Genomic DNA, 22,442 nt, shown 5'->3' with positions numbered 1-22,442 from the left:
ACTCAAAAAATTGGCCCTTGGGCTTAAAGACAGATATGAAACGTAATCTCCCCCATTTTGACTCTCTCAGTTGATCGGAAGAGAGTTGGGCCCCTACGTTACGCTTTCCCATTTATTTATTTATTTTCGGTCAAATCATGCAACGGACGCGTAAAGTTTCCTAAATGTGCACTAGTTAAAGTGGGAACTTTCTATTTTGGCTAAAACTTGTAAAACTGTGGCCAGATGTTACGCAGCTGTGGGCTTTTATTGATTCACCCTGAATCTGGGTTCGTGGTTTTTTTGTTTTTTGTTTACATAGAAAATAGATAATTTCCAGAAGGGTTGGGGTATTAATGCATGAAGGCAGTTTCTGCAGCCTAAACCCCTTTTAATTTTTGAGGGGATCCTAAAGGGAACTGAAAAAGCAAGATACATTATGCATTTTAATTAGGTTAATTAGATGATCAAATATTTACTCCTGGTTTTCTTCTTGGAGTGTGGGGCAACCTGAAGGTCTCAAATAGAGAGTAAGGGTGAAATTTTGCACACTCTTACTTGGGAGTAAGTTGCGTTAATCTGGACAGGCAGGGATTCTGAATAGAAGAACAGGTTGGGATTTTTCTCAGCAGACAACACAAAGAACATCCCAGGTTTAATTCTAAGCAGCTCTTACTAGGGAGAGTAAATCTATGGCTTTTAAATGCTTTGATCCAATAATTCCTTCTTCTAATTTTGGATAATGTAATTATCTCCCCCTCCACACACAAAACAAAACCGCCAGACTCTCTCGTCTTACACAAGTATCTTGAGAACAGTCATCCTAAAATGCAACTCAACTCAGCGATTACAAATTGCTCCATTACCCCAGGATGGTGAAACTCAAATCCTTTGGCCACCTAATGAGAAGGAAGGACTCCCTGGAGAAGAGCCTAATGCTGGGAACGATGGAGGGCAAAAGAAGAAGAAGAAGGGGACGACAGAGAAGGAGGTGGCTGGATGGAGTCACCGAAACAGTCGGCGTGAGCTTAAATGGACTCCAGAGGATGGTAGAGGACAGGAAGGCCTGGAGGAACGTTGTCCATGGGGTCGTGATGGGTTGGACATGACTTCGCAGCTAACAACAACAACCCCAGGATAGGCCCAAAGTAACCCTTTCTTTTCTCTAAATCCTAGACAGCTATTCCTGATCCATGGACATTGGGGTACAGAGTCCCCAGGATCTTCTGACACACCCCTTAAAGTCTTGAGCTCATCCTCCAAAGACCACCAGAAGTTGCCACCAAAGAGTGACATTTAATGGCCAAAGAAGGCTCTCAGGTACATGGGAAATAAACAATACTTGCATATCAGTTAAATCAAATTTAGATTTCCTCTGGATAGAACTCTGCCTACTTTTTTGGAGCAGGGTTTCTCCTGTGTCCCTACGAGGCCCAAGGTGGCCTTCTTGGGTCTCAAATAGAGCAGCCTCAGCGTAGGAAGTTCGATCCCCAAGGTCTAAACGGTCTTCAGAAGACCACTACGGATGTTCACGTTAGTTCTGTGTTTCTTCTGGCACTGATCCAGTATTCTTTTCCAACATGGGAGATGCAGATCAGGGGCAGACACCCTATTCTCCTCTTCTCTCCTTCCCCAACAAAATTTCTTGAAAACTAAGCCTCTATCTGGGGGGCAGGTGGGAAGAGAGAGCATAAATTGCTACTGGGATAAATAGTCCCACCCACCCACCCATAAACCCCACCCATAAACCCCACCCGCGCCCCAGTTTTGCTCCTTAAAAGCCTACAGCATTCAATGCAGTCACAAAGCCACCAGCATTATTAAGCCAGGTTGTTCTGAAGCGACTTCTGCTTGTTGCTTCATTTCCTTCTCTTAAAGATGACTTGTAGCTTGGATTTGAAGCAGGGTTTTTTGTTTGTGTGTGTGTGTGTGTGTTGTCGTTGTTGTTGTTGTTTTCCTTTTTTTGATTTTTTTTTCGATTTGCTTGCTTGCTTCTTTTTTTTAAACCTCTTTTGAGTTTTTTCTTTTCTTTTTTAAATTAATTAATTTATATATATATATATATATTTATATTTATATATATATTAAAAAAGCAATAGTCCTTTGGTCCCTAAACTCTAAGGAATGATATGACTTTGAAAGAAGTTAATCCAATCTCCCAGGACTGGGGCAAAATCCTGTGACTCTTACTCACTCAATCCATGGGATAAAAGATATATCAACCTATTTATATAATATCTCTCTTTCTCTCTTCGGTGAGGTTCAACATCCTCTTAGTTAACTGGGGTTTTTCTTCTTCTTCTTCTTCTTCTCTTTCTTTTCTTTCCCAAACAGACACGGAGAAAAAACAAATTTTCTTTTTTTCTTTTTCCATTCCCCGTTGAAAACAAAAGCATTTCCCTGGTCCAAATCCATCCAGCTTTGGTTTAGATCTCTCGTTCCCTCCCTCTTCTGAATCTTGAAAATCGGACAAGTGCTTTTGAGAGGAGTTGGTCCCAGTCACAGGCGTTACACACACCCACAACCTTTTCTCTCACAAAGTCCCACCCTTCAGCTGCAAGGGACGCTTGTTTTGTTTTGTTTTCTCTCGCCCTTCCTCGTTATAATTTTCTTTTCTTTTTTCCCCAAAAGAAAAACAAATTGTCTTCTACAGCGGCCCCCCCAATTCCCGTCCATGGAGTTTTGAGTCGGCAAAGAGCATCACAGCCTCTTTTCTTCAGGTCCAAGTTTTTTTTTTTGGCCACAACTACCTCCTTGGTATGTGTTTGTTTGTTTCTCTTGCCTTAAAGAGACCAAAATCATCGTCATCGTCAAAAACAGAAGAAAACCCCAAAGGAAAACCGAGTTCCAACCGATTTGAAACCTTTTAAAAGAAAGGGCAAAAAAAAAAAAAAAAAGGAGAGAGAGAGAGAAAGAGAGAGAAAGGAAAAATATATAGAACGAAACGAGCTCTTTTTTTGTTTCCCGAGCACCTCTGCTTCGCCTCTGCGTTGAACTCTCTTCTTCATCGCTTCCTTTTCCGCCGTGATATGTTGCAAAGAAAGTTAACAAGTCCTCGATACGGCATATGGGACAAGGGGAAATACTCTTCTTATGCCGCCTGGCATCCAATCTGCAAGACAGAGGGAGAAGGTGAAGGCGGGCGAAGAGAGGGGGACACACACGTTGTCCTTTGAGGAATATCTTCTGACCTCCAAAAAAAATCTCGATATGGGGTAAGGGGTGGGGAGGGAATCGTGTCCTAATTGGGGCGCCCATCCGAAGGACAGCAGCATTCAACATCTGCTCCCCAGAAAAGCTGGATTCTGAAATCTGGCTAGTTTGTAGGACAGCGTTCCTCAACCTTGCTTGCTTTAAGACATATGGGCTTCCAGGCATTTCTACAGTCGAGAGGTAAAGTCCCACTTGTCTGAAAATCGCAAAGGTTGAGAAGCGCTGGGTTGAGAGTCTTGGAAAGGTGTGGACTTCAACTCCAGAAATGGACTTCGGCTTTCCCCCATCTTGGACATGCGTGGACTTCAATTCCCAGATTGGAGTAGGGCTGGCTGAGGAATTCTGGGAGTTGAAGTCCACACGTGTTGAAGCGGTCAGGGTTGAGATCTGGGATCTCTCTTATCCTGGACTCTAAACTGGCGTCACTCCATCTCACAGGGGGGGGGGAAAGAATTGGTTCTAAAGATCCCCCAGCTGACTTTTAAATGTAGGAATGGGTCAAAGTTCTCCAGTTCCATTTACGTCCAAGATATTGTCAAGAGATGTGGATGGACTCTTATATGTCCGTTTAGGCTTTAGGTTTCAGGTTTTCCCCCCTTCTGTCTATTAAATATATTTACACTAAGTATATAAAGTATAAAATAAAATCTCCCTTGAGATAAGGTTGACTTGGGGGGGATTTAATCAACTAAAACAGGGCTCTCCAACCTTGGCAACTTTAAGCCTGGAGGACTTCAACTCCTAACCCCCAGCCTTAAAGTTGCCAAGGTTGGAGATCCCTGATCTAAAAGATCATCTTAATGATCTTGGCAACAGCATGGCTTCCTCGTGGATTGGTTTTTGATCTCCTTATCCAGCTTCTGGTCTTAGGGGGTGTGTGTCTCATCAAAATTCTATTCGGAACTGACGCCGCTGTTGAAAGATCACAGTTTAGAGCTGCTTATATACCACATCAGATCCCTGATCTGTTGATCCAGTATGGTGAGCTTATTGGCAAGTTCCCTCAAGTTTCAGATACTTCTTCCCATGCACACTTTGGAAATGCAGGGAATTGACTCTGAAGCTCGTGCAGACAAAGAGCATCTGCTTGCTCTTATCTGCTGTAAAAAGAGCATCGGGTATCCACCAAAGGGAGGTTCTTTACGTTCTTGAGCTTGTACAATGATAGTCCTCTTTTTTTTTTGGAGGGGGCAATGCGTCAAGTATAAATCTAAACAGTTATAATTTTCAAGCCTGGCGATCCTCAGATATGTTGGACTTGAGTTTCCATAAACCTTCGGACTCTTAGGAATTGGAAGAGGCCTTTTAATCCAAACCTCCAAAGTAGAAATCCAAATTAAAGTACCTCTTTGAGATAGTTCTGTAGGTGCTCCTTGAAGGTTCCACCACAAAACCGCGGTAGACAAAAGCGCGCTCGACGAAAGCGCGTACGTGACGTCATCACAGCGCGACGAAAACATCGCGCTGTGATCAATAAATGTAAAATTAAAGCGAAAACCTTACCCTAACCCCCCCAAACCTAACCCTAAACCTAACCCTTAACCTAACCCTAACCCTAACCCTAACCCTTAACCTAACCCTAAACCTAACCCTAAACCTAACCCTTAACCTAACCCTAACCCTAACCCTAACCCTAACCCTTAACCTAACCCTAAACCTAACCCTAAACCTAACCCTTAACCTAACGCTAAACCTAACGCTAACCCTTAACCTAATGCTAAACGTAACCCTAACGCTCTAAACCTAACCCTAACCCTTAACCTAACCCTAACCCTAACCCTAACCCTAACCCTAACCCTAACCCTAACCCTAACCCTTACCTTTATGTGAATCGGCTTGCTTTAATTTTATTTTTATTTCAATTTTTAATTTTTTTCGTCGCGCTGTGATGACGTCACGTACGCGCTTTCGTCAAGCGCGCTTTTGTGGACCGCAGTTTTGACGGGTCACGCTCCTTGAATACCCAAGAGAAGAAGATTATAAACGTTCAGATCCAACACATCGGAGGTTGCGTGAGGAAAGCAGGGTGTTGTGGCCTGTTGGCTGCCAGTCCCTCCAGTAGCTGAATCAGAGGAGAAGGAGGAGGCAGAATGGGAGGCAGAGTCAGCATCAGGGCAACCTGAAAGCTCCGAGGGGGAAGAGGGGATGGAGCTGTCAGAGAGAGAGAGAGAGAGAGAGAGAGGCAGAGCCTGGGTCGTCACTCAGTTCTCAGATGGAGAGGTCTGGAGGTGGCTGATGAGGAAGAGGAGGAACAGCTGGGTCCAGTGCCTGATGTGCAGATGCACAGAAGGCAGAGGAGAGGAGAGCAGTGGAAATCTATGGGCCGGTCCTTGGGAAGGAATTGCCACCGCTGCTAGCGAAGCCCCACCCTAACTCTGGGGATCAAAGGCAGGGGGTGGAGATGAATAGATGTGGCAGACAACTATACATCTCCCTGCCGGACAGACTTGAGCCGAAGTGGTGCAGTGGATAGAGTGCAGTACTGCAGGCCACTTCAGCTGACTGCTAGTTCAGCAGTTCAGCGGTTCAAATCTCACCGGCTCAGGGTTGACTCAGCCTTCCATCCTTCCGAGGTGGGTAAAATGAGGACCCGGATTGTTGTTGGGGGCGATATGCTAACTCTGTAAACCGCTTAGAGAGGGCTGAAAGCCCTATGAAGCGGTATATAAGTCTAACTGCTATTGCTATTGCTGCGTTGAGAGAGAAACTTTTAGAGAAACTAATAAAGGAATCATTGCTTCAACTTTGTCGTGTTTGGGGAGCTGGGTCAGAGCCTGGGGAAGCGAGACAGGGAAACGTGTCACATATCTTGTGAGTTCTTCTACAACCCTGATTTCTTAAGTCAACCCCAACCGTTTTATCCAGCCATCATGATCATACATAAAGGGCACATACATCATTGTCACGTCACAACAGAGAGGAAAAGAAGGAAGATACAGAGGAGGTACAAAGTGGAACTTATGGGCTCAAAGAATCCACAACTACTAGTAAAAAGACTGACCAATCAGCACTCCAAAAACTATCCATCATGGGCATCAATATGGCACTGCACAACTGCCAGAAGAGAAGAAGAAGGAAGGAAGGGTGGGTGGGTGGGTGGGAAGAAGAACTGATAATAAGAATAAAATTAAAAAAATAAAGCAGAGATATATAGAAAGATCAACGTCAAGTTCATGCAACAAGATTACAACTGGCCACATGGCGTCATCGGAGAGAGAGGTCGATGACAACATGAGTGAAGTCACTTACAGTTTCAGATAATTTGGAAGGGAGAGTTTTGTGTTTGGATCTCCCATAACAGCTAGAGGGTTTCTAGGCAACTGTGGGGTCATCCTTGGAGCTATGATTGGCCTGGTCTGGTTAGAGATACACAGTAGTGGGTGGGTCGGAGGAAACAAAAATATAAAGGGAAAAAATATATGAATCGGTTTGATAGAGTTCCCAGGTTTTGTTCATTGTTTCTTCTGGTGGTTTTCCTCTTTCACTGTCTTCTAAAGTTTTTCCCCCCACCCAACTCTCCATCCCAAATCCCTTTCATGGAACTGGCTCAATCCAAAGCTTTTTTTGTGTGTGTTTAAAAAGGGGGGAGACCAGATGTTTCCTCTCTATAATAGTTTTCTGGTTGAGATGTCTGTAGAGCTTCTCCATCATCCATGCTTGTCCCAAAAGGAGCTTTTTCAAGAGGTAGCTGGACTTCCTTCGATTTTCCTTGAAGACGTTTCTGCTTCTCATCCAAGAAGCTTCCTCAGTTCGGAAGCAAAACACCTTCAAGGAAAATCAAAGTCCGCTTTGAAAAAACACCTTTGGGACCATCTTCTGGTGAACATCTAGCCACCATCCTCTCCAGGATGGACGATCCTGTATTTCTGTTCCAAGTAGGATCAATTAAATTTGCATTTCTACCTATTAATTAGCCGATGCAGAGGGATGTCATCGGTGTGGAGCACAAATACTTGGATCCTTTGTTTTCGTACGCGAGGGGTTTCATTTTTTTTTAGCAATGGGTACGTAGACATCCTAATTCCTATCTTTTAGTTGAAGGCAGAAATGTTATCGTAGGAAATCAGAAAGTAGGATACTGGATTCCAGAATTTGCATCCCAGAAGTTAAAATAATGGGTCAATAAAACAGCATTTCTTCTAATAATAAGTTGATTTCTTTGATTTTTCTTTTAAAAACTTCCTTTCCATAGAAAGTTGATAGAAGCCTGACAAAGCATTCCCCACCACCACCACTTTTCCACTTTGGAATCTCCCCCCTCCTCCTCGTTCTTCTTCAAATTCTCAGCTTGGTTTGGAACTATGGAGCTCAAAGTGGAATAAACTGTCAAAAAAACCACCCCTCCTTATGGCATGTAACCAAGTGATGCATTTAGAAGAAGCGTGTCCCAGACTGAAATACAAACGGGGTGGTTAAAAAAGCAATTCCCTGAGGAAGGAAAAAAGGAAAGAAGGAAGGAAAGAGAGAGAGAGAAAGAAAGAAAAAGAAAGAAAGAAAGAAAGAAAGAAAGAAAGAAAGAAAGAAAAAGAAAGAAAGAGATGATTGCTCATCTCAATTCAGTAATATAACTCTAGGGAGGCCATATGTAGATTACCACGAGGAATTCTACATTGAGTTGTAAATGTGTTTTTCCCATCGTAAATATGACACTTCTATTAACACCCTCTAGCACTGGCCTTTGAGTAAGGCTTCTTAACTGGGCATCTTCCCTACTTACCCACATTGTGGTGAGCTTTCCTTGGCTAACGTAAGCGGAGGTTTGTCAATTGAATAGAATATTTATAGTTTAGGGTTGATTTGCTTAGTCCTCTCTGAGTATGGTGTTTTTCTTTTGGACATTTTATTATCCTATTAGGTAACAGCATCAGTACACTGAAGATATTACCTAATTGGGTAATGAAGTATCTGCAAGAAAACCACCAAGCTCAGAGAGCACCAGGTAAAGGTTATGTGCTAGTCGTTCCCAACTCTAGGGGGCGCTGCTCATCTCCATTTCAAAGCCGAAGAGCCAGCGCTGTCCGAAGACGTCTCCGTGGTCATGTGGCTGGCATGACTCAACGCCGAAGGCACACAGAACACTGTTACCTTCCCACCAAAGGTGGTTCCTATTTTTCCACTTGCATTTTTACGTGCTTTCGAACTACTAAGGTGGCAGAAGCTGGGACAAGTCACGGGAGCTCACTCCGTTACGGGATGCAAGGGATTCAAACCACCGAATGGATGCCGAACCGCCGACCTTTCTGATCGATAAGCTCAGGGTCTTGAACTTTTTCGACTGGGTGGGGAAAAGCTGGAAGCTTTCGGATTCGGGTTTTCCCCAGATGTGCCAACATGGCTCTTGTAATAAATTGGAACTTTGAGGAATCTCTAGCCTCGGATTTTTATTTTATTGAGGATGCTATTTGGAACCCTGACACCCTCTGCTGCTCGGGAATGCCAAAGTTGGCTGCCTGGACCCACATATCTATTTTGAACCCCCAGATTCCCTGAGCTGTGAAGTCGTATCTGAAGTCGGATGACGTTACGAGCAAGAGAACGTTTTCTTTCCTTCTATCGTCTCTCCAGATCGTAACTTGAATCGGCAAGGAATCCTTTCCTACATTTATCCCATCTCATTGGAAAGCCCTTTCACTTCGTCAGATCAAGTTCTTTCCAATCCGCTTGATATCCTGGAGTAGATTCCTATAGATTAAAGTCGATTTGGAGGGGTGGGAATTGGGGAGAGAAGACACAAGTCCCTGTCGGTGTGGTATCTCCATGTCACGGAAGGGTTTCCAGTGGCCCTTCGGGAATGGAAGACGTCGTTATAGTGACAGGACAATGAGCAGTGGGGCGGCCTAGTGAGGAAGACACACGCCTCTCACTCAGAAGGCTGAGAGTTCAATCCTAGGTGGAGGCAGATGTTTCTCTCCTAGGGCGCAAAGGGAAAAAAAATTGCTGTGAACTCCCTGTAGGTGTCAGGAAGGGTATATGGCCAGTTCAGTCGCCCAGACTCTACCCTGAATTAAGGGATTGTAGGGTCGTAAAAAAGGGAGCTGTAGTGACAAGACTTTAAAGGCAGATCTACAATCAGTTGCATCCATATCAGATTTCATCCCTCCTCTTTTCATTTGACCTGGCTCACCAATAATCAAGAAGAGGGGCACTTGGGAGAAAAAAACAGAGCAATGGAGTAGCTGAGGGAAGTGAAGCTGTCAATGCGCAAACCTGAAAGGGTGGATCAGTGCCGATATATTATGTGTGCACGCCTTTATGTGCATGTTAAAAGTAGAACTAAACGTTCCCTCAAACTGAGCTTCTCCCTGATGACCACCTGTATTCCATTATGGCCTTGGCAACAGCATGGAAATATTTCTCACCAACAGCTTTCCAGCATGGTGTCCTTAGATCAAGTTCTGGAATTTCTCACCCAAGGAACCTTGCTAAATTTGGGGGGTAAGATCTTCTAGATCTTGCCCCTTCATTGGATAGCTATGCCAAACTGATTCCCCTTCGTTAAAATGTCCGGCCTGCAGCCATCTTTTCTTTTGCATCTTTGGCCTTCTACACTTTCTATTATTCTACTACGCATTTTTCTATGGTGGGAAAAATGGGAAGGGGGGGGGATTGCAGGCGTGAGATGCGATGTAGCCAAAACAAAATTCTTTCTAGAAAGCCAAGGTCACCCTTTGTCTTTGCACCTCTGCACCTGACTCGAATGGGATGGCTGGAACTGCCAAGCATGGCAGATTCTGGACCATGTGATGGACTTGTGGGTGCAAGATCTTGAATTTTGACTGGGTGGGGAAAACCGGGAAGCTTTCAGATTCGGGTTTCCCCCGGATGTGCCAACATGGCTGTCTTAATAAATTGGAACTTCGAGCAATACTTTTCCTTGGATTCTGATTTACTTTTGGATGCTATTTGGAACCCTGACATGAAATACAGCAATAATTTCCATCGGTAAATTATTCCCAAATGTTTCTCTGCATAAGTGCTAACTTCGTAGCAGTAATAACCCGAGTAACAAAGTCATTGCTCTCCTCTTTCCTTTACTAAAGTGTTTGTCAACCTTGGTATGTTTAAGACACCTGGACTTCAACTCCCAGAATTCTAAGCTGGCTGGGGAATTCTGGGAGTTGAAGTCCACAGGTCTTAAACGTGCCAAGGTTGAGAAGCCACAGCCCTACGGGACTAACATATTCAAGAACTACGCTAGAGTAAGAATCAATGTTGTCCCCCAACATCCCTTTGAAGGCCTGGGGCTGTCTCATGAATGAGATGAACCCAGAGTGAAACTGAATGGTTGGAGATTTAGGTAAGACAAAGGGGAGAACTTTGTTACTCAACAGGTCATCAAAAGATGGAATTAAGTCCCATAAAATTGGTGATGGCAACCGACTTGGATGGATTTTTCAACGCGTTGAAGAGATTCATGGAGGAGAAGGAGGTTGATGACCATTAATCATGATGGCATTGTAATCCCAACGGTATCAGAGATAGTTATGAGCTTGAATATCAATAGCAGAAGGGTCTTTTCTTATACTGATTTCCTCTTGGAGGGCTTCCCAGAGGCATTTGCTAGGTCAACAGACGGTGGAGTAGCCAGATCTTTCCTCTCACCTAGAAAGTTCTTTCTGGACTTCTCTCTATGGGCACTTGCACTCGGGGGGCACAGATCCTCTCTTCCTCTCTTTTACAAACACACACTCCCATGCTCCCGCCGAGAAAGGATTCCTCTTTCTAGGTAACTCACCAAAGAGGAAATTAATGTATAAAGTACAAAGTGAGGTATTTCCCTGCCAAGATATAGCTGGGCTCAAGCCGCCAAACTCCTTCAGATGCTCCACCTTAAACGGGACACCCGTTTCATGGTTCTCCAACTCTTGCTAGTTTCTCTTTGGGGCGAAGTTTCCCATCAGGCCTTCACTTCCCCAAAGGATCCTCTAGCAAACTGCAATGGTGGCCCAAATGACTTGGTGCCCTTGGTGAGCTCAGCTTGCCACCCTAATGTACATGTGCCCTGATGAGCCTTGACCCAAGTAGGTAAGTCAAGTCACGGCATGGTGATGGCATGGCTTTCATTATTGCCGGTTGGCTACGGACACCCATAATTAGAAGGTGGTCCTTCTGCCCCTTTTGCTATCTGGGAAGGAAAGGCTGATTTCTGCTTTTACCTTCCTGAGTTGGGTTACCTGGCTGAAGCATCGCCTGCCAATGCCTTACCTGTTTTCCGAGCCGGGGTGAAGAGGGGATCAGTAGGGTCGATTTGCATCTTTTGGCCTCTTTAATTGGACCTTTAGCCTCTTCATGCCGATCTGGAAGCCGTTCATGGCTTGAATGGCTGCCTGGGCACTAGTTGGATTGTCAAAACTGACGAAACCTGGGGAAGAAGCCGCCAACCAAAGACGTTAGAGATGGGGTGATGGGGGTTGGGTGAAGGATTAGAAGAGGAAAAAATGAAAGAGGGCCCATTCCTTGGCTCTGGGTTCCATAGGTTTGTAGGAGAAGAAATGGTAGGACTGGAGGGCGGAGTTAAAAGAGGGATCAGCCTAGAATTTCTACATAGCCACAAGTGTTTCCCCCTCCCCACAGAATAGCAATAGCAATAGCAATAGCAGCAATAGCAGTAGACTTATATACCGCTTCATAGGCCTTTCAGGCCTCTCTAAGCGGTTTACAGAGAGTCAGCATATTGCCCCCAACAATCTGGGTCCTCATTTTACCCACCTCGGAAGGATGGAAGGCTGAGTCAACCCTGAGCCGGTGAGATTTGAACCGCTGACCTGCTGATCTAGCAGTAGCCTGCAGTGCTGCTTTTAACCACTGCGCCACCTTGGACGTGCAGAGAATTTGAAAAGCCTGCATGCATTGTGCTTTGACTATATATGTATACTTTTCTGTTATATCCCCTTTTTAATTAAAAAAAGAGGAGAACAATTAAATATGCATATTGAAAAAGAATTATAAACGCCATCAACATAAAATGGAGCTCGCTCAGAAGCTGAAATACACCAAGTAAATGAGATGAAGAGTGGGAAGTAGAGGAGAGAGGTAAGGGAAGAAGAGAGGGATAGGAGAGAGGGCAAAGGGGAGGGGAAGAGGAGGAGAGAAATGAGGAGTGGTAAGGGGAGGGAGGAGAAGGAGAGATGAAGGGGAAGTAGAGAAGAGAAGGGTAGTAGAGGGAAGAAAGGAGGTAGGGAAGAGGAGGAGAGAAAGGAGGAGTGGAAAGGGGAGAGAGGAGAAAGCAGAGGAAGGGGAAGCAGAGAAGAGAAGGAGAGAGGGAAGAAAGGAGGTAGGGAGGAAGAGAAGGAGAGAGGCCAGATGGTCTTTGGGTTTCCATTGCTCCGGCGCATGCAGGCGCATTCCAGTTTTGGCACTCGGTGCTGCAAAGGTTCGCCGTCACTGGCCCAATAGCAATAGCAATAGCAGTTAGACTTATATACCGCTTCATGGGGCTTTCAGCCCTCTCTATGCGGTTTACAGAGTCAGCATATCGCCCCCAATAACAATCCGGGTCCTCATTTCACCCACCTCGGAAGGATGGAAGGCTGAGTCAACCTCGAGCCGGTGAGATTTGAACCGCCGAACTGCAGATAACAGTCAGCTGAGGTGGCCTGCAGTACTGCACCCTAACCACTGTGCCACCTTGGCTCAAGCTTGTCTAAAGGCCCAGCTTGTCTAAAAGTTGAAATCAAAACCAACCCATCAAGGAACCTTGAAGGAACTTACCAAAGCATTTACTTTGGTTGGTGGCACGATCAACGAAGACTTTGGCAGAGATGACGCTTCCGAACGGCAGAAACATCTGCATGAGTTCTGCATCGCCAAACTCTTGGGGCAGGTGATAAATGAAGAGGTTACAGCCTTCAGGACCTTGGAGAGCAACACAGGGACACCAAAGAGGGGGAAAGGATGTTGCGTAAGAGCACGAGAGACCAAGGGTAGACAACTTCCCGCTACTGAGTATCGACCAACTTTCTTGTAAGCTGTTGCCTTCGAATCCTCAATGGGTTGGGTTTTGTCAATGAACTTAGAAAGTAATTAATCCCCACCATTGATTGGTTAAGTAAATCTTCCCCTCTCAGACGCCTTCCAAATGAATTGATTTTCAATTCACCGAATCCTTAAGTTAAAATGGCCAACAGTCATACGACATAATCTACAATACTGCCTTTGCTCCTGAAAGGCAGACTAACTTCTGTAACGTTTGCATACTTTTTAAAAATTCTTTCCTTGTACACTTACTATTATTTTACTGAGAAACCTAATCGGAATAGAGCTGGAAGGGACCTTGGAGGTCTTCTAGTCCAGCCCCCTACTGAAGCAGGAGACCCTATACCATTTCAGACAAGCGCTTGTCCAGTCTCTTCTTAAAAGCCTCCAGTGATGGAGGGCCAGTGGTGGGATTCAGCCGGTTCGCACCTATTCGGGAGAACCGGTTGGTAACTTTCTAAGCAGTTCGGAGAACCGGTTGTTGGAAGAAATCTCCTTTTGTTTTTTCCCCACTTTACAGGGCTAATCCTGTAAGGAAGGCAGGGAGGAAACATTCTGGTTTTATTTCTAGCCTCATCTTCATTGCCCTGCTTGCAGAAACTGCCTCTTCCGTTAACCCTTATTACATTGTAACTGCTAAGGCGAAGCGCCCATTGAAGCGAGTGGCGTTGAGTTGGCCCACGGCCACCCAGTCACGTGACCACTGAGCCACGCCCACCCAGCCATTCATTAGGGCAGAGAACCGGTGGTTAAATTATTTGAATCCCACCACTGTGGAGCGCCTACAACTTCTGACTTCACTGGTTAATTTTCCACTGGCTGAATCCCACCACTGCTTGTGGGCCTTGCAGAATGGGGTTCTCCCCTCCTCCTTCAGGAGACCCAACCTTTGCATGCCTCCTTACCTTCTCTCTGTTGTTGGGGGATGATGGGAGTTTGCTGTGGGAAGGCTTGGCTGATTGGTGCATAGGCGGCTGGATATGCTGCTAGAACACAAAAACAGGAGGATCAGGCCCCAGGCAAGCACAACTGTCTCTGCTTTCAATGGGGAGAAAGGGGCACACCAAACCAATGGACATGCTGCCATGTGAGTGTCATCATGTGGGATCTGGCCGAGAAGGAGGCTCAGCAGAAGCACCTCACTGAGGACTAGGAGCATAGGCTTTCCAAGCAGAGGGAAGACCTGCAGGAGTGCAAGGCCAGGTGCCGGTGCCTGGAGGCTCAGCAGGCTGAGATAGTCAGCCAGTTCCAGGCCATGATGCAGTCCCACTGGAACGAGGCCCTCCGGCTCTTCACCTCCAGCGGTGCTTCCCTCCAGCCTTCGCCCAAAGCTCCACACCAGGAGGCTGAAGCAGACCCCAAGTTGGAATTTCTGCCCCCCTCTGACCCACACAAGAAGACCCCAAAGGGGGAGACTCTCTGTAGCAACACAAGCGTTCAATGCATGTATCCGTCCCAGGGGCCGTAGTTTGAGGACCCCCTGATTTACTGCAATATAAAAATATGCAAATATTTTTTCTGTGGGCCACCAAGATTTTCTCATGGACCACCAGTGGTCCACGGATCAGTTGCATCTCCCTCCGCCCCTGGGTTTGCATCCCAAAGGTTGCCAAGGGACAGAAGCAATAACAGTTAGCAATAGCAGTTAGACTTATATACCGCTTCATAGGGCTTTCAGCCCTCTCTAAGCGGTTTACAGAGTCAGCATATCGCCCCCACACAGTCTGGGTCCTCATTTCACCCACCTCGGAAGGATGGAAGGCTGAGTCAGATAGATAGATAGATAGATAGATAGATAGATAGATAGATAGATAGATAGATAGATAGATAGATAGATAGATAGATAGATAGATAGATGATAGATAATAGATAGATAGATAATAGGTAGATAGCAATAGCAGTTGGACTTATATACCGCTTCATAGGGCTTTCAGCCCTCTCTAAGCGGTTTACAGAGTCAGCATATCGCCCCCACAGTCTGGGTCCTCATTTCACCCACCTCGGAAGGATGGAAGACTGAGTCAGACAGATAGATAGATAGATAGATAGATAGATAGATAGATAGATAGATAGATAGATAATAGATAGATAGATAGATAGATAGATAGATAGATAGATAATAGATAGATAGAGATAATAGATAGATAGATAATAGGTAGGTAGGTAGGTAGGTAGGTAGGTAGATAGATAGATAGATAGATAGATAGATAGATAGATAGATAGATAGATAGATGATAGATAATAGATAGTTAGATAATAGGTAGATAGCAATAGCAGTTGGACTTATATACCGCTTCATAGGGCTTTCAGCCCTCTCTAAGCAGTTTACAGAGTCAGCATATCGCCCCCACAGTCTGGGTCCTCATTTCACCCACCTCGGAAGGATGGAAGGCTGAGTCAACCTTGAGCTGGTGAGATTTCAATCGCCGAACTGCAGATAGCAGTCAGCGGAAGTGGCTGCAGTACTGCACTCTAACCACTGCGCCACCTCGGCTCTTGCCCGAAGCCAAGGGGAAGAGACCCAGGGAGGACGGGGGTGGGGAGGGTGGGGGATGGGGGAGGGGAAGAGAGGGCCAAAGTAATGTTGAGACCTGCATAGTGCTGCATGCCTGCATAGGCTTGTTGCAAGGGATCGGCCACGGTGGGACTTTGAGCTGGGAAGAGAAAAGAAGGAAGAAGGACGAGAATAAGCAGACTCCGTCGGAGAACATCCCATCCCGTCGGCGCAGTGCAATCAGGGATCAAAGCTACCAGGAGGGGAAGTGGGTCCCCCCTTTCGACTTGCAAAAGGCTGGCAGAGAAAACCTGCAGCCGTCCAGATGTGGTGGCAACTCCCACCTTCCTTTCCCATGCCGGGCAAGTGGGAGAAGGCTTTTAGCAACATCTGGAGGAAGAGGGGATCTCCCTTTTAAGAAGATCGTTATTTATCTTGACTGCATCATTAGAAAAAAAAAACACTGTTTACAGTCCACAGTCCCAGTAGTTCAACCGACTCGCAGGGCTGGGAGAGAGGGCATTTCTTCCCTGCTTTAGCACAGACAGATATACACCCATCACAGTGATACTGCAAAATCCCCATTCCCTCCCCACTCCAGGGGAAGGATACTGTAAAATCCCCATTCCCTCCCCACTCCAGGGGAAGGATACTGTAAAATCTCCATTCCCTCTCCACTCCAGGGGAAGGATACTGCAAAATCCCCATTCCCTCCCCACTCCAGGGGAAGGATACTGTAAAATCTCCATTCCCTCTCCACTCCAGGGGAAGGATACTGCAAAATCCCCATTCCCTCCCCACTCCTGGGGAAGGATACTGCAAAATCTCCATTCCCTCCTCACTCCAGAGGAAGGATACTGCAAAATCTCCATTCCCTCCCCACTCCAGGGGAAGGTTACTGCAAAATCTCCATTCCCTCCCACTCCAGGGGGGAGGATACTGCAAATCTCCATTCCCAACCACTCCAGGGGGGAGGATACTGCAAATCCTCATTCCCTCCCCACTCCAGGGGAAGGATACGGCAAAATCTCCATTTCCTCCCACTCCGGGGGAAGGATAGTGCAAAATCTCCATTCCCAACCACTCCAGGGGAAGGATACTGCAAAATCCCAATTTCCTCCCCACTCCTGGAGAAGGATACTGCAAAATCCCCATTCCAGGGGGAAGGATACTGCAAAATCCCCATTCCCTCCGCACTCCAGGGGAAGAATACTGTAAAAACCCCATTTCCTCCCAATAAGCTGGGACTTGGGAGGCAAGAGAATAGATGGGGGTGGCGCCAGCCAGAGGTGGCATTTGCTGGTTCTCCAAACTACTCAAAATTTCTGCCACCGGTTCTTCAGAAGCTGTCAGAACCGGCTGGATTTCACCCCTGATCCATCACCTTTGCCCCTGACGTCCCTTTCTTTGTCGAAAATCTTACCTGGGTACGGATGGATCCCATTGGTGTAAATGGTTTCCGATGCTGGCTGCCCGTTAGTCTGTGGTGGGAGAGGGCTGAACCCATTGACGCCAATGGGGGTAGCTATGCTGGGGACTGGAGCTGTGCTGATCCCTGGAGGTGTGCTTGTACCTGAAGCACGTGAAAGAGAGGAGGAAAAAAAAGAGAGCAAAGGGATTAGGGCAGAGGAAGCCATTAAATTGAGACCCAGCGGGAAAGGAAAAGAAGGAAGAATGAATATGGCTAATATGGTTTGCTTCCTGCTGGAACTGGAGAAATCTTGCAGCAGTGGTGGGTTTCAAAATTTTTTGGAACCTACGCTGTGGGTGTGGCCTGCTTTGTGGGAGTGGCTTGCCAGCCATGTGACCTAGTGGGAGTGGCTTGCCGGCCATGTGTTTTCTTTCTCCCCCCCCCTCTCTCTTTCCTTCCTTTTAAGCAATAGGCAATAGCAATAGGCAATAGTCTCTCTGTCCCTTTTTCTTTTTTTCTTTCATCTCTCACTCTTTTTCTTTCTTTTTATTTATTTCTTCCTTTCGTTCTCTTTCTTTCTTTGTGTGTGTCAGTCTGTGTGTGTGTGTGTGTGTGGCAGTGGTGGGTTTCAAAATTTTTTGGAACCTCTTCTGTAGGTGTGGCCTGCTTTCCGAGTCCACTGGTGGAACCTCTTCTAACCGGTTCGCTAGATTTGACAAACCGGTTCTACCGAACTGGTGCGAACTGGTAGGAACCCACCTCTGTCTTGCAGGATGAATAACAGAATTGGAAAAGACCTTGTAGACTCTTCCAGTCCAACCTCCTGCTCAAGCAGGAAGCCATTTCAGATAAATCGTTGCCTAAGCTCTTCTTATAAACTTCCAGCGTTGGAGCATTCACAACTTCTGGAGGCAAGTTGTTCCACTGATTTATTGTTTTCACTGTCAGGAAATTTCTCTTTAGTTCTAAGTTGCTTTTCCACCTGTTGCTTCTTGTTCTGCCCTCAGTTGCTTTGGAGAATAGCTTGACTCCCTCTTCTTTGTGGCAACCCCTGAGATATTGGAAGACTGCTATCATGTCTCCCCTGGTCCTTCTTTTCATCAGACTAGACATACCCAGCCTTCCTTCCTTTCCTTTTTTCCTCCCTCCCTCCCTCCCTTTCTTTCTTTCCCTTTCTTTTTCCTTCCTTCCTTCCTTCCTTCCTTCTTTCCTTCCTTTCTCAACAACCCCACACTCTCTTTTTGGCCTAGCAGGCTTCAGGAAAGATTGCTGGGAGCAAAAATGGATCCCCCCCCCCCCACAAATCCGTGTTTCCAGAGAACCTGTAGTAAAAAAAAATGCTTAAAAGTAAAGGAAAAAAAGTTCCAAAGTTCGTCGGAACTTTTTTTTAATTACTTTTTTTAAAAGTATTTTTTACTACCGGTTCGGATGAACCGGCCCGAACCGTTAGCATTTCACCCCCGGCTCTGAGGCTTATTAAAAACTTCCATCCGGCTCTTCTTCCTGGTTACCCCAAGAAGATCCCCTAGGGGGAGCTCTCATACCTGACGAGGGTGTCATCGGAGCTGCCACCAAGCCGCTCACGTTGAAAGCGGCCATTTGTTGCATCTGTGCCGCCGCGATGGCTGCCATGGGGTTGAGGCAACTTCCTTGTGCGGCAGCCATGAGCGCTGCCTGCTGCTGCATTATCTTAAGGAAAGAAGGAGACACGTGGGGAGAGAGGAGGGAGGAGAACAGCCAGGGAGAGAAAGGGGAGGACAGGAGAGAAGGAAGAGAGAGGGGAGGGGGGGGAGAAGAAGGGCAACGTTAGTTTGGACGTCGCTGGTGAAGACTGGTCTTCTTTTTCTACTCAGGGACAACCTCCAAGGTACATCCTCCCCGTGACCCGTCAAAACCGCGCTCGACTAAGCCGCGCCTGATTAAACCGCGTCGCTGACGCCATCAACAGGGCGACAACAGCCAGCGCGGAGAAAGAAGGGCGCTTTAAATAGCGCTTTGAAAGCAAGCCGATTCAACTTAAGGTAAGGGTTAGGTTTAGGGTTAGGGTTAGGGTTAGGGTTAGGGTTAGGGGGGTTAGGTTTAGGTTTAGCGGTTAATTTTAGGTTTAGGGTTTACAGCGTGCTTCTGTCTCCGCGCTGTTGTCGCCCTGTTGATGACGTCAGCGACATGGTTTAGTCGGGCGCAGTTTAGTTGAGCACGGTTTTGTGGTGAACCCATCCTCCCCACCACCCCCAGATGGAGACTGGCCTCTTGGCCTTCTTGAAGAAGCTCTAGTCCTCTTGAGGACTAACATCAAGAGGAGCCGAGGTGGCGCAGTGGTTAAATGCAGCACTGCAGGCTACTTCAGCTGACTGCAGTTCTGCAGTTCGGCTGTTCAAATCTCACCGGCTCAGGGTTGACTCAGCCTTCCATCCTTCTGAGGTGGGTAAAATGAGGACCCGGATTGTTGTTGGGGGCAATATGCTGACTCTGTAAACCGTTTAGAGAGGGCTGAAAGCCCTATGAAGCGGTATATAAGTCTAACTGCTATTGCTACATCAATAGAATAACAGAGTTGGAAGGGACCTTGGAGGTCTTCTAGTCCAACCCACTGCTTAAGCAGGAAACCTTATACATTTCAGACAAATGGTTCTCTTATTAAAAACTTCCAGCGTTGGAGCACCCACAACTTCTTGTTCCACGGATTAATTGTTCTAACTGTCAGAAAATTTCTCCTTAGTTCAAGTTTGCATCTCTCCTTGATTAGTTTCCACCCGTTGCTTTGTGTCCTGCCTTCTGGTGGTTTGGAGAATAGCTTGACTCCCTCTTCTTTGGGGCAGTCCCCGAGGTATTGGAAGACTTCCATCATGTCTCCCCCTAGTCCTTCTTTTCATTCAACTAGACCTACCCAGTTCCTGCAACCGTTCTTCATGTGTTTTAGCCTCCAGTCCCCTAATCCTCTTTCTTGCTCTTCTCTGCCCTCTTTCTAGAGTCTCCACATCTTTTCTACATCGTGGTGACCAAAACTGAATGCAGCATTCCAAGTGTGGCTTTACCAAGACATTATAAAGTGGTATTAACCCTTCACGTGATCTTCATTCTATCCCTCTGTTGATACAGCCTAGAACATCAAGGGATATTGAAATGAGGTCTTCAGATGGACAACAGCCTTGATGTAGCTTCTTTCATCAACGTCTATGGAGATTCTCAATCATCCATGGTTGTCCCAAAGGTGCTTTTCAAAAGGCAACTGAACTTTGTTAGGTTTTTTTTTTCCTTCTGAAGACATGTTCCTTCTCATCCAAGAACCTTCTCCAGTTCTGAAGCAACGGAAGAAGCTTCTTGGATGAGAAGCAAAACGTCTTCGAGGGAAAGGCTACCTGCCTTTTGAAAAGCACCTACAGAGTAACTTCTTTCATCAACTCTCGCAGCGAGCCACGAAAAGAAAGTCCATCCTAACCAGCCGAGAGTGCTAAAGCCAGGGTGGAGAACCCATGTTCCTCCAGATATTCTAGAACTTCTGGAACCTCTGTTTTCCAGCCATGCTATCTTGGGGATTGGAGTAGAGAACAGACGAAGGCTACCTTCATCTTCCCACCTTGAGGTCTACTTCCTTCTAAAGTAGGACGCAAAGTGAGATTTGGACATTAAGTGTGAAACCTACTGGGTCAGACTGGACAGCCTCTCGGGGGCCCCTTGACTTCTATATTCAAAAGCCACCTAGGCAGAGGTGCAGCTTGCAAAAGAACAGGAAGCAAGGGCCTAACCACAGAGTTCAATAGTCTCACAAGAGTCCTTCCCAACAAGGATAATTGTAATTTTTCCCAATTTTTCATCTCTTGTCTGTATGCTACGCCATAGTGGCTCATAATTATACTTGTATAGTTTCCCATTTGAGGTTGAGATGTCGACTCCTAGATATTTAACCTTTTTAACTATTTCACATCCTGTCATTCCTTCTAATTCTTCCCTTTGATTCGTGTTCATATTTTTAACTAGCAACTTTGTTTCCCCTAAATTTATTTTAAATCCGGATACTTGGCCATATTGATTAATCATATTCATTAAAACCTTACTAGATTCCTGCAGTTGGGTTAATGTTATAACCAAATCGTCCGCAAATGCACGCAATCTATGTTCTTGGGTCAGGCTGGACAGCCTCTTGGGGCCCCTTTACTTCTATATTAAAAAGCCACATAGGCAGAGTTGCAGCTTGCAAAAGAACAGGAAGCAAGGGCCTAACCGCAGAGTTCAATAGTCCCACAAGGGTCAGCTAAAGTTCGCTTAGAGACACGTACTCAGTACCTATGACAAAAGGAGACCCCATCTCCTCAAGGTAGCCAATAAGAAATGAATAACGGCAGCAAGACTGTTGGTGGCGCAATACTGGAAGAAGGAAGGTTTGCCTACTATTCAAGAATGGACAATAAAAGTAACAAACTTAGAAGAGATGGCTAAAATATCAGCATATCTTTTTTTTTTCCCCCTAGATGGGATTTGAACCAACTTTTCTGGCCTTTTTATGTATCCTATATGCTTGTTCTATCTCCAGGAAAGGACCATCAATGTTGGTCTCTTTCTAGTTAGCAATGCAGAAGCTTACATTGGCCAGTGGAGGGCAGTGCCCACCACTAGTTTCTCCAGCAAGGATGTGCTTGATGATAAAATTCTCCTTCCAGCTGAGCTGTTTGGCGCAATCTCCCATATAACAACTGTTCCTGCTTTGCTTTTCCAGACTTAGCCCAAATCATCTAGGTCAGGGATCGGCAACCTTAAACACTCAAAGAGCCATTTGGACCCGTTTCCCACCACAAAAGAAAACACCGGGAGCCACAAAAACCTTCCCCTGCTTGACTATTCCCTGAGGGGCCACAAAACTAGCATAGGTAGTTGAATTAAAAGTTCTGTTTTCTACTGAAACTTTTCTTTTCTTAGATTTATCCATGGTTGACCTCCTGAGGGTCGGAAAGCTCAATAAACCGCACGTCGCACATGGTTGTGACACATATTTCGGGTGACAGGGAGCCGCAGCAAGAGGGATGGAAGAGCCACATGCAGCTCCGGGAGCCACAGGTTGCTGGCCCCCTGATCTAGGTCAAACGGTGCCTCCCTTCAGGTTAAGGAGAAAGAGCGAGAACCAGGGAGGCTTGCTCGTCCGAACGTTCCTGCTTCACCTTTATGGGAAATAATGATGGTGCCCTACTGTTGGGGTGCCCAGCATCTCCTACCGCTTGTGTGTATGCTCCGTAGGCTCCAAACTGGATCGTCATGGGATTAAAGATGCCCAGCTGCCCGGCCATCTGATGCATTCGCCGCAGAGTTCGCTCCTTGTCCGTGTCGGCAAACTTCACGACTAAGCTGGAGGACGCACCCTAGCAGAGGGAAGAGAGA

General features: G+C 46.2%; 1 protein-coding gene across 6 annotated transcripts in view; it reads right to left on the bottom strand.

Annotated features, from left to right (window-relative positions):
- Positions 1–1,746: 1,746 nt before the first annotated feature.
- Positions 1,747–22,442, bottom strand: part of CELF6 (CUGBP Elav-like family member 6) — a 172,434-nt gene continuing 151,738 nt past the window's right edge. For 4 of the 6 annotated variants that reach the window (XM_087704094.1, XM_087704095.1, XM_087704098.1 and 1 more), the window contains 8 exons: positions 22,280–22,423; positions 18,617–18,761; positions 17,085–17,234; positions 15,759–15,821; positions 14,073–14,153; positions 12,904–13,047; positions 11,398–11,554; positions 1,747–3,091 (listed from right to left, as the gene is read on the bottom strand). In XM_087704094.1, coding sequence (XP_087560220.1) covers positions 11,427–11,554; positions 12,904–13,047; positions 14,073–14,153; positions 15,759–15,821; positions 17,085–17,234; positions 18,617–18,761; positions 22,280–22,423 — 855 coding nt within the window. In that variant the 3' untranslated portion in view covers positions 1,747–3,091; positions 11,398–11,426. The remainder of the gene's footprint in view (positions 3,092–11,397; positions 11,555–12,903; positions 13,048–14,072; positions 14,154–15,758; positions 15,822–17,084; positions 17,235–18,616; positions 18,762–22,279; positions 22,424–22,442) is intronic. The other 2 variants (XM_087704096.1, XM_087704097.1) reach the window with 2 other exon arrangements.

This window comes from Thamnophis sirtalis, unplaced genomic scaffold (assembly GCF_051295495.1).
Source record: "Thamnophis sirtalis isolate CommonGarterSnake01/CBP01778 unplaced genomic scaffold, rThaSir2_p1.2 scaffold_2, whole genome shotgun sequence".
Lineage (NCBI taxonomy): Eukaryota > Metazoa > Chordata > Lepidosauria > Squamata > Natricidae > Thamnophis > Thamnophis sirtalis.
Note: the sequence above shows the minus strand (reverse complement) of the source record. Positions and strands in the feature narration are given on the sequence as shown.